We start from the raw sequence: 12,437 nt of genomic DNA, 5'->3' as shown, positions 1-12,437 counted from the left end.
TACAAACCAAAGAAATCTGTCCAAAAGCCTTCGAGCCCAACCATTGGAGGAAACCGTTATTCATCTGTACATGCAGTTTCTTGCATAGTAATCTCTGCAAGTGACCACCATGCACTGTGTGGTGAACCAACCATGCCTGGCCAGCTTTCAATGCCTCATCAACCTATTCTTGAGGATTCAGATCAAGCGAGGTCTGGATCAACGGTTGAAAAACCAACCCTGACTAGTCAGCCTGTACTTCCTGATGCAGAGACTGATTCAGCTCCTGTGGCGACAGAAAAATCGCTTAGGAAGAAAAGGGTGCGGGAGAAGAAAAAGAAAACAATTGAGGAAAATAAAGAAAAACGTCCCTTTATTGAGGTAGGTTGTGACATCCACAAATGCAAAAGATTTTGCAAGCCAATAAATCTCGAGCAGCGGCGTTTAGTACACAAAATTTAAATAGCTCTCGGCTATGCCCAGCGCACAGCCTATATGAGATCGTTCATTACGACAATTCAACCGAACCGGTGAAAGAAAAACCCTGAAGGGATGAAAAAACGAAAAGTAACACTTCTGTACAGGTTACCTACCAATGATGGACAAGATATGATCCCTGTGTGTCAAAAAACATTTTTAGCCACCTTTGGCTTTAAGCACACCAAGGTTCTTGAAGTTGTTGTTGAAGGAATTCTTCGAGACGGTGTGTCATAATTTCTAAAAGAAAGAAGGGGTGTCAACCAGCGCAAAGAAGTGGATAAATTGTCTTTAAGGATGTGCGTCGAGTCCTATAAGCCCTGTGTCACTCACTACCGCCGATACAATGCACCAGATGCTAGATATATATCAAGAGAAATTTCAGTTAAAGATATGTGGGAAGATTTTAGGGAGCGATTCCCAGAAGAGAGTTGTTCGTTGCGCAGTTACGGAGAGATGTTGAGAGCGATGAAGATCTCCAACAAAATGCCAAAGTCAGACGTTTGCGAGTATTGCGATGTTTTTATGTTGAAAGATAGCGAAGGCTCCACAACAGATTTAGATAAACAGGAGCATCAATTTCATGGGCAAATGGCTGAAAAGGCACGAATCCAGCTATAGAGAGATGTGAAGGATAGCTTTGCACCAACAACTTTGGTTTTCACTGTCGATACGCAAAAAGTTCCAAATCTCCCAACAATGCCTGCTGTTAAGGAGTCTTTTTTCATGAGCCACCTGGTATATTTCAACAAAACGTTTGTGCCTGAAAATAGCCGAACCACAAGGTCGGCTCCTCTTTCAGCCTATTGTATTGTCTGGCACGAGGCAAATTGCGGAAGAAGCGGAGCCGCAGTTTCTTCAGCTTATCATGCACGTATTGACGAGCATAGGGATACAGATGAATTCACATTTTATGCCGACAACTGTAGTGGACAAAACCAAGATTACATTCTATTTTCGATGCTAGTGAGGATTTTGAACTAACCCTGGGCACCCGCCAAGATCACCATCAAGTATTTGACAAGAGGTCATACCCATATGTCTGCCGATGGACTCCATGGACTTATCGAGGCTAAAATTAGGAAGAACAGAAATGTTGAGGACTTTGGCGCTTTGAAGAAGCTGATGGAAGATTCCAGGGAAAATTCTCGCGTCAGGGAGCTTTGTCTCAGTGACTTTTGCGAGTGGAAAAACAAAAAGTCCAAAAAGAAGAAAGATAACCAACCGGTGCTGCTACAGAAAGTAGTTGAAGTTGTGTTCAAAAAAGGTCAATCCTCTATGGTTTATCGTGAGGATTTTGAGCAAGAGCTTGTCTCTTACGATTTCCTTACAGTTGCAGCGAAGAAAGAACTTAGTAAAGGATTGCCAAAGTCTCTGAAACAACCGAGGGGAATAAATGCCTCGAAAAAAGGTGAGATCATGACAAAGTTGGTACCACACATGAGAGACCAGAGATCCAGAGAATTCTGGAAAAAGATAGCAACGGAAGACAAAGCATCTGACCTCATTTTTGAGGGTTGTGAAGAACAAGATGGAATGTAATGATGTTTGCTTTTTCGAGTTCATAAAAGTTTAATTGAAGTCAAATGTTGTTCCTGTTTTCTGGTCAGTTTCCAAATAACCGAACAATTCTTTTATACGTTCTTTTACATTAAAATAGTTGAAGTTATGGTTCTGAGAATACGATACATAGGAGAAGTTTCTGCGCGATTTTGACCCCTGCTTTCTGCCTTTCACAGGCGTGGGTGGCATCAGAGGGTAGTTTTCAACATGATCTATTCAGTGAGTAAGAAAAAAAAATGTCGGTAAAAAAGTTAAATAGCTGAAAACATTGTCAAAAGTTAAATTTTTTCTGCCGGAAAAACGTGAAAAAAGGAGATAAGTGACAAAAGTGCCAAAAGTAAATGGAAAGTTGGATTTTTTAAAGCACCATGTGATTCAGCCCGAAAAATTACGTTTGCTCTCGTTAAGAAATGATTTCCAGCAACTTATTTTCCTAGTTTTAAATTGGGTTATTTGTTTAAATCATTTTTCGTGTCTCCTGTAAAATTTACAAAATGTCACTTATTGCCTTTTGGTTTGCCACAGCCGTGCTGGCCATCTGCAGGAAACTTAGACCGCATTGAACAAACTTCAATAGAGCTGGCAATAAGGGCCCTATTAATTCTTTATACAGATTAGAGAGGATTCCATCAGCACCTGTTGAAGATTCTCCACTGTGACTCTTAATACTTTTCTTCAACTCTTTCTGTGACATCTTCTATATTAACTGTTAAAAATACTCTGGGAAGGGGGTACCTGGGAGTGTATACTCGGTATATACTTGCGGGTAAGTGGGTGTGGTAGCTAAGTCCTTTTTTTAACCCTCCAGGTTTTTGAAAAACGTCGGCCAGAAATTAATTTTTGGGACAACCCTTGACTTGTCACGTGCCACGCGCATGGACTTTCAGAGTTATTCCATACTGGTTGATTTGTAGACTTGAAAATAATTTTCTTGTTCTTTGATTTTACATAAAAGTTTTTTCCTTTTTACTTAAGCCTTGTGGGGTCTTCTAACTAATCTTAATGCTAATAAGTCTTCATGCTAATAATGCAAATTTGTGATGGTTCAAACGTTTTAAACGGGTTTCCTGCCATTTAAGGACCATTTCTGAAATACATTTGTGATGTCAAAATTTAAAAAAACTATGTTGTTATTAAACTTTGGCTTTCTTATTGACAGATGTGTGTCGGACATTAGAGAAACAAATAATTTCGAAAAGAAGGATCGATTCTGATCTTGGATTCAATTCATTATTAAGGGTCGTGCTTACAAGAAACAGCAAAGAAAGGCAAAAATGACATCATTATTGTACTGTACAAAGTAAATTTAAATATTGTGTTTTAAGTAACGGTGATGTTTTAAGTATAATCGTAACGAATAATCATATCTTTCAATTCCAGGTTTCAAAGTTGATTCTCTATCAAAAACGAATGAAAAGAAAGCAAAAAAAGCGCATCTATCTATAGTCCAATCAACACCAGATGTTCAAGAAATACCAAATCTTAGACAAAGGAAGAAGAATACCATTTACGTTGAATCTTCCGATTCTGATATAGCTGATACCACTGATGAAGGTATGTAATTCAATCACAAACATCTTTGTTTTCATAGAGGCTCACAGAAAGGTGAATATTGTTGAAATAAAAAAAAATCTTGGTTCCAAAAGAGGTGAAATTTCCCCCTCCCTCTCCTTGAGACCGTTTCTTTGGAACCTTCTCCTAAAATAATTTTGTAAGCAGCTGCCAATATTTATTTTTTGTGACGTTGAGACTTGATTCTTTTGACCCTAACATTCTTTCTATAAAAAAAAAATAAATAAATAAAAAATTGGGGGCTGTTGGCAATCAAGTGTCTTTTATAATTGTTGCCGTCAAATTTGTTTTTCTTGTACCCAATATCACGGTTTTCAAAGAGTAAACCTGCAAAATCTCAGGAACAGCAGAGGATATCAATTTCAAATAGGGAATGTTTGTTGAGCGGGATATAGGACGAAGTCAATATCCAAGATGTCAAAATGGTCTATCTGTGATACCTCACGAATAGATATGGATATCCGGTTGAAGTCTTTAGGGAACGTTAAGGGATATGTTGAATTAGATCAAAAGGCGCTATTAGATCTTTCATTGGTAGGGGGTTATTCTCCTGCAGCAATTGCCTGTATTGAAAAACAGGAATCAAAATAATGTAACTATGCTTTGTCATACATAAATTAAAATACATATTTCGGAAAAGGCGGTTCTAATTGTGTTCTTTTTGTTTTGGTCTGACTATTTTTAGGACTTATTGGTTATTTTATTTCTTATTATTGGACGTGATCGTCTCTTAATTGGTTGCTAGCTACCCCTGCAACCCGGATTTTGATCGGACTCTGGTTTTAGGACTTGTGGGCTATTTCGTTATTTACTATGGAACGTGATCGTCTCCTACTAGGTTGCTAGCTACCGCTGCAACCCGGATAAAATTATTGATTTTATTTTAAATATTTTGTTGCTAATTATAAATTCACGTAGATGTGACAAATTCATAACGATAATAACATAAGCTCTTAAAATACTATAGAAAAAAGCAGTTTTTCGTAAAAAATTGATTTAATTTAAAGAATTTTTTTTAATTACAAGAGGTTTTTATCACACCATTTTCCTTCAAAATGAGCTATTAAACAACTCTCTACGATGTTCCATTGCTGATCTATTTGAGTAGAAAAAGAAAGAAAAAAAAGATAAAAAAGCCGTTTCTGCTGAATATCGTGGTTTCAGCCACTTTTATTTATTTTCAAGTCAATATATTTCCTTTGTTGTTCCAACCAAGGGATTGTGACTTTCCTATATAGTGTTTTCGGACAAGGCAGTTCTAATAGTGTACTTCTTGTTCTGATCTGACTCTTTTTTAGTAGTTTTGGGTTATTTTATTTCTAAGTATTGGACGTGATCGTCTCTTACTAGGTTGCTTGCTACCGCTGCAACCTGGATTGCTAGCTACTGCTGTAACCCGGATATTTGATGAAACTTATATAGTCCTCATTCACGTGCCCGTCTTTTACTATGTTGCTGCTACCGCAGCAATCAAGATTAATGTCTCAGTTACTATTGACCAGAGTTCGTTCTTTACTATAACATCCAGGGTCCTCTGATCAGTGAAACTGATTTTGAAGCCTGGGCCTTTTGCGATTATGTTCAAGTACTAAATTTCGGGGTTGGCTGCTTTAAATCGGAATCGGTCATGGACAGCGGCAAATTTCTGGCAACTGCTAGGTAGTTCTTTTTGCGCACCAAGACTGCTGCTTCGAGCGTACCATCTTTAATAGTTTTCACCAGTGGCTGAGAATCGGATGCATTGCGAGGCAATATAACTAAAGTGTCATTTGGCGTCACTACTTTGGCTATTTGCCCGGTACTGGCTAAATCATCGAGGAATTTCTTTTGACCGACCGCTGATTCCATACATTCTTTAGGGGGCATTTTAATCACTATAGATACAGGGTTTGCCTCACGAAAAGTAAGCCATTCTTTATTGTCAAACATATGCCCAACCCTATCAATGCATGAATTCAACTTTCGCAACATTTGGTCACTTTACACGCCAAAGACGTGTAAGAATTGAACGGGATAGTAGGCACCTCTTTCGGGTCAAGGATTGTGAATCAAATATTGAAATTACCTCGAGACTCCAGAGTTTTCAAAGCCTCGCATATATCGCCCATCATAGTCCCACGAGCTATTGTCTTTCCTTCATTACGTCATCTTCCACATTCTCAAGCGAAAACTTGTGGGCTTGAGTAATCGAATCTTTTTTATAGAATTTCACTGCCGTAGATATAATTGTCTCTTTAATAATTTCCGTCTTCACAATACTTCGCTGAGCGAAATTCAGAATTGGGCAATAATAGTACTTCAGTTTACCCGCTACCGCACTCATTGCACCTCAGCCGTTTCGTTGTGCACTAAAAATGCTCAACGCTGACTGAAATGTTAATAAGTAAGGGAAGCATAGGCTCCTGCTATCTATTTCCCGCAGTTTAAGGGACGCCACCTCCGGCAGGTATGACGACGCTTGCTGAAAAAAAAACCTCCCCTCTTCTGCTCGTTTATTAGCAAAGATTGTATAAATAAATAATCAGTCAAAATAATTTGACAACTATTACCATAGGATTATCCTTCGATTATCGAAAAGCTGAGAAATATTCTTATTCAGGTCACAAACTATAATCCTTTGCCAGTTATTGTGAAATCTGACTAGCTTCGCAGGGATTTAAACTCCCCAAAAGAGCTTACTGATTTGACAACTAATAATATCCAATTCTAGACAGTTGTTTTCACCTTAAACTCTGAATCAATACTGATTCTAGCCGCCTGATTCTTTGAGGTTCGTCTTTTACTATTCCAAAAAAGAAAAAGCCGTAGGCTTTTTCCTGTTTGTAAACCGGGTTGCAGTGGTAGTCAAATAGTTCATGGTAACGAACTGTATAGTAAGAGCGACTTGTCTCAATAGTAACTGAAACTCTAAAAAAATGGAATTTTGATACCAATAGATACATAAAAAAATTGGATTTTTATGCTGATTTTACATATATAAGTTTCAACAAGTTTAGTCTTTTCCATCAAAAGTTACGAGCCTGAGAAAATTTGCCTGATTTGCAAAAAAAGGTCATAGAATGTCATAAAAAAAGGTCTTGATTTTCGAAAAAGGCCCTAAAAGTCATAGAATCTTTATGAAAATCACACCATGTTGGTTTCAAATTCCTATTTGCCAAAATGTGAATTTAGGTATTTTTTGCCAGAAGAAAGAGCAGGGATGCGTGTTTGTATGTATTTTGCGTTTTTTTCCCAGGGGTGATCATATTGACCCAGTGATCCTAGAATGTCTTGGGAGGGCTCATTCGACTGGAAATTACTAAGTTCCTAGCTACCGCTGCAACCCGGATACAACACAATTATAATAAATAATAACCTGTCCTATTGTAACCTGTCACATGCATCCAAAAATAAAAATTTAAGCAGATAAAATAAGGATATTAAAAACAAATAAAATGATAAATAGAATTGCTCTATAATAAAATAATATGGGAGGGGGTATCTGGGCCAACAATATTAAAATAATATGGGGCCATTTTGCCTACCACTTAATTTCCTATTTGTAGGGATAATTCACCAGCAACAAGTGCCCGCATTTACAAACAGGAACCAATATAATCCAATTTTGCTTTATCAAACCGCAATAATAAAATTTAAAAATATCATGCTTTTACCTGTGACCCTGTCTATCTGTTCCAGTAGCTGTAAGTAAAACTAATCTGAATTATTGTTATTTCCATGAGTTGGTTTAACTAGGCAATATACAACTATGACTGATACCCTGCCCTTTTTAGTTATAAAATCAGCGAGTAGCATTTTATTATTAATACCTTTTCCACCTAAACAAGACTTGGCAACCTCCTTATTCATCATGAGCCCTATTCCCAGCCTATGTATCCCATCCCTCCTGCCTGAGTGTATAAATGCTATATCATCTAGTTTCATGTTTCCAACCTCTGGGATATGGGTTTCGGAAACTCCTAATAATTCCCGTTTAAATCGCCTGTGTTCATCAAACAAAATGTGTATACGAAAGTTGATTTTTTAAATCGTAGCTTTGAAAGTTACAATTTTTATATTTTTTAAATCATTGAGGCTATTTTTTCCTCAGGAAAAGTAATGGTCCCAGAACCAGTGCAGGACTGGGAATAACACACTTTCTCAAGTCTACACGAAGTGCTTAAGCAGGCTTGGAACCGGACGGCAACAAGTCCTTGGTATCTTCAGGTGAATAAAGGCTTTGTAAAATCCTTTGCCTATCTTGGTCACAACATGGTCATCCATGCTTGGTGATTCTCTTCTTCAATAAGAGTTTCAATCCTGCACAGACAATCTCAAGCCTATAACCTCTGACTCATTATATATTCATGCCTACAAACATAATGCTACTACTTGGACAACTTAACTAAGAAGAGATTTTTCAGCTCCCAAAAAAAAACACCAAAACAAACCAAACTCAAAACAATCATCCATTCATCAGTTCGTCAAATTCATCATTAAAAACAACCCTTTGCTTAACAATTCAAGAAATTCTTTATTTTGAACTTTCCTGTGGCTGCCGTTTTTAACTATTGACACATTCCACGGTCTCTAATAATTTTTAACAAATTTTAAGAAAATACTATTTGGGTAATTTGGCAGCTTCGGAAGTTAGATTAATCGTCAAACTCCTAATCCCGAAACTGAATGTTTGTTGGTACCGACTTTAGGTAGACGACTATTTTTCAGTGAAATTGACTTAGAGCACCCATATTATTTCTCATAATATTCATGTCTTTAGTTTCTTCTTCTTTTTTAGAAATGGATAGATACAGTGAATAAGCTTATGAACTGATGTCCTCTGACGAATCTGACCCCGAAAAAATTCCAGGAATGATGCCTCCAAAGAGCTCTATTAGTCATAGCAAGGCGATAAATCGGTCAAGTGGTGAAAGACTATCACAGCCTGAGGAAGTGACATTGGAATCCTTTGGTTCACGTTCGAACGAAATGTCACTTAGGCTTAGAAAAAAGCTGAGTATAAAGTCTTCAGAAAACACTCACCTTTGCAAAATTTGCAGTGAATCCTTTTCCCTCCGAATTTCACTATCAAAGCATATGAAAGGTCATGATGAAATAGAAATTCAGCAATGTCAGTTTTACCGTTCAGAATCCAAGAAAAGGCGTAATCTTGATTGTAGTTTCGAAACTCAAAATGGAACAAGAGATAGTTCTTATGAGTGCACTATCTGCAAAAGGACATATACCATTCGTAAATCATTTTTAAATCATATGCGACGGCACACTCAGGTTCTGCCTCTGACGGCACTCAATGGAAAATCTGCAAATGATCAAGTGTCTACAAATCATAGAGGTTTGACCCACGATAATTTAAATAAATGTGCTACATGTGGTTCAACTTATAAGTACCGCCAAGGTCTTTTACGGCACTTGAGATGCAACCCAGAACATAGAGAAACTCATTTTTGTAATATTCACAATAAATCTTTTTCTCCCGATCTGTTATTTCAACCTCAGCCGGAAATTTATAAATCAAACAATGAAAATGAAATGTTACAGTGTCCCTTTTGTCATGCTTCAAATTCAAAAATTCAATTCAAAAAAGAACATCATCTTTATATTCATTTAGTCACCCACAGGGAGGAAACTTGCAACTTGTGCATTAGATGTAACATGTGCACTAGTTTCTTTGCTTTGCCTTCCGAATTACTTAATCATTTGAAAATGCACGAAAAGATGGAAGCAAGCGAAAAGACAGAAATTGCATCTGCTGTACAACCATCAGAAAATTCAGATGCTGAACCTTCAAGTAATTCAGAACCGGTAATAAATAACATCGTTAGGGAAAGTAATTTGAATGAGTGCGGCATTTGCAAAAAGACATATGTCAAACGTAAATCACTCTTACGTCACCTGCGGATGCATGTTACGGGTAGAAAATACTTGTGTAATATATGTGGTTTAAGTTTTTATAGAGACAATGTCCTTAAAATGCATATGCAAAGACATACAGGTGACAAAAATTTCACATGTAACAAATGCGGAAATAATTTCTATTGTATGTCTGATTTGAATCGGCATTTGAAAAAGCATACTACAGAAGAGAGTGGACAGAGACCAGAAAAATTGTTTGAGTGTGAAATATGTAACACAAAATTGTTAACGAAGCAGATTTACTCTTTTCATATGAAAAGACACACTGAGGGAACAGCACTTGAGTGTGGAATCTGTCGAAGAAAGTGCTTTTCAAAATACCAATTGACTGAACATTTGAGGATCCATACGGGAGAAAAACCGTATGAATGCAAGATATGCAACCATAGCTTTGGTCAAATAAGGGTTTTAAGAAACCATATAAAATCTCACAGTGATACAAGACCATATAGCTGTGAATTTTGTAGCAAAACATTTAAGGATAAACGGACCAAGAATGATCATGTAAATATTCACACTGGTAATAAACCTTATAAATGCACGATGTGCGACTTGCGTTTTGGTTTCAGAGCTAATCTAAAAAACCATAAGAAAGTCCATATGAGGAATCCAAAAGTGGCTTAGGTTTTCTTAGAGACATTGACCTTAAAATGTATATACAAAGACATACTGGCGATAAGAATTTCACGTGCGACAAGTGCGGAAAGAATTTTTTTTAGCATTTCTCTTTTGAATCAGCATTTGAAAAAGTATGCTACACAAGAGAGCGGACAAAGACCAGAAAAATTGTTTGAGTGTGAAATATGTAACTCAAAATTGTTAACAAAGCAGATTTACTCAATGCATATGAAAAGACACACTGAGGGGAAAGCACTTGAGTGTGGAATCTGTCGAAGAAAGTGCTACTCACAATACCAATTTACTGAACATATGAGGATCCACACGGGAGAAAAACCGTATGAATGCAAGATATGCAACCATAGCTTTGCTCAAATAGGGGGTTTAAGAAACCATATGAAACATCACAGGGATAAAAAATTTAGCTGTGAATTTTGTAGCAAAAAATTTATGAACAAAGATAAGAAGGATGATCATGTAAATATTCACACTGGTAATAAACCTTATAAATGCACGATGTGCGACTTGCGTTTTGGCTCAAGAGCTAATCTAAAAAACCATAAGAAAGTCCATATGAGCAATCCAAAAGAAAAGAAATTCAGAGAGAAAAAGTACAGCTGTAACATATGTAACGAAACATTCGCTGTGTCTGCTTATCGTGATCAACATGTGGCTTTACATGCAAATCCTAATCCTTTCAGCTGCGAGTTCTGCAGCAAGAATTTCAACTATAAGAAAAATTTGGTTGCCCATGTGCAGCTTGTGCATCCCAGTTGCAATCCATTTAGGTGTAAACTGTGTAGTAAGACTTATGATACTATTAGGAAAGTTGATGTACACATAAACTCTCGTGCTTCTATAAAAAATTACAAATCTCATAAAAAGTTGAAAAACCAAGACAAATCCATTGAGGTAGATGGAAATACGAATTCTGAAAATCTATTTATATGTAATATTTGTAACGAGGAGTTTGAATCAGTTGAGAAAATTCAGGAACATTTTAACTCTTGCCATAAGCCTTCTAAGTAGGAATTGATCATGGTATTAGTTTGAAGTAAAATGAGTAAAAAAGACTTCTTTTGTTCTTTATATTTGGCCAAAAAGTGATAACCTGTTAAACTGAAACTGATAAAAAAGGATGAACAATAGTTACACTTTAAGTGAAAAGTTACAGATCTGGATATTGTTTTAAAATAAGTATAGTGCGTCTATTTTTGTTCTATTTTGCGGTATATATCCTCTTGTTGTTCTAGGTCATGAAATGCAAGGATTTCGTTGATTTTGTCTTATGTACAAGTCCTAGAATTTAGCCTGGTTGTTTAGAACTTGTGATTGGCTCATTCTTTTTGTTATACGAGAAATTTGGTTTTAGAAAATCTGGTTGTATTTCTTGTCCAGAAGTAGAAGATTTATTTTGGTTTTATTTACCCATTTTCATATATTATTCAAAATTAATATAATTACTTGTATGGGTTTAGTTGATTGATTTTAATTGGGTGCATGGTTTGACCCCACTGTTTCACATATAATTTTTTAATTAACTTGTCTACATTTTATTCATGTCTATTTATTTTTTCATGATTTATGATTTAAACATTCTCTGTGTCTGCTTATTTCGACCAACATGTTCCTACCTAAATCCTTACCCTTTCAGTTGCGAGTTTGCGGTAAGAGGTAAAACTACAATAAAAACCTGATAGCCCATGAGTAGTTTGTGCATCCCACCCACAATCTGTTTAAATGTAAGCTATGTGGTAAGACGAAAGATTGTACTAGAAAAATTTACCTTCATATTAGCTCTCGTTATGACAAAAAAACAAATCTCGTATAACTGGAAAAATCGGGACAATTCGATCAAAGGTGATGGGAACGTGAACATTGATGAAGTGGTAAAGCTATTTACTTGTAATAATAGTGACGAAATTTCTATCCGTTGAGGACATTCAATGTCATTTGAATGCTTTCCATGTTATTTCTAAGTAAGAATTACGTAAGTAGTTCGAAAATAGGGAACAATGAAATGTTTCTGTACTTTTAATTTACCTAAAAATATATTACCATTTTTTTATAATTTAAAACTATAAACGAAAAAAAAATGATAAAAAATACCTGTCCATGAAAGCTGAAGGAAAATAGAAGCCTGTAGCCTTTTCCCTCCAGTAAAAACTCAAAGGCTTTTACTGTGTTTTATATTCTTTTTGTTTATGGTTAAAAATATAGCATTATGTTTCTTATACTTTTCTTCCCTGATTTCTTGCTTGGAGATTGTGTATATCAATAACTGTAAAATGAATGGTGCTTTCCTGCGTTTTCTG

At 36.2% G+C, this 12,437-nt stretch overlaps 1 protein-coding gene across 1 annotated transcript; it reads left to right on the top strand.

Moving 5' to 3' along the window:
* Positions 1-3,362: 3,362 nt before the first annotated feature.
* Positions 3,363-11,612, top strand: LOC148943857 (uncharacterized). Its single transcript, XM_089100938.1, has 3 exons — positions 3,363-3,573; positions 8,369-10,008; positions 10,591-11,612. Exons 2-3 carry the CDS (start codon positions 8,404-8,406, stop codon positions 11,149-11,151), a joined length of 2,166 nt encoding a protein of 721 aa, XP_088957064.1. The 5' UTR covers positions 3,363-3,573; positions 8,369-8,403; the 3' UTR covers positions 11,152-11,612.
* Positions 11,613-12,437: the final 825 nt, after the last annotated feature.

The sequence above is a fragment of the Artemia sp. Qi Xiang Cuo genome, chromosome 15, assembly GCF_049724085.1.
Source record: "Artemia sp. Qi Xiang Cuo chromosome 15, ASM4972408v1, whole genome shotgun sequence".
Taxonomy (NCBI): domain Eukaryota; kingdom Metazoa; phylum Arthropoda; class Branchiopoda; order Anostraca; family Artemiidae; genus Artemia; species Artemia sp. Qi Xiang Cuo.
Note: the sequence above shows the minus strand (reverse complement) of the source record. Positions and strands in the feature narration are given on the sequence as shown.

Bases quoted from the DNA above. Each gene is read 5' to 3' on its own strand.
- LOC148943857 (XM_089100938.1), top strand. From the start codon at position 8,404: ATGTCCTCTGACGAATCTGACCCCGAAAAAATTCCAGGAATGATGCCT. The intron at 10,009-10,590 runs GTAAATATTCAC...AAAGATAAGAAG, and splicing joins AACGGACCAAGAATGATCAT to GATGATCATGTAAATATTCA.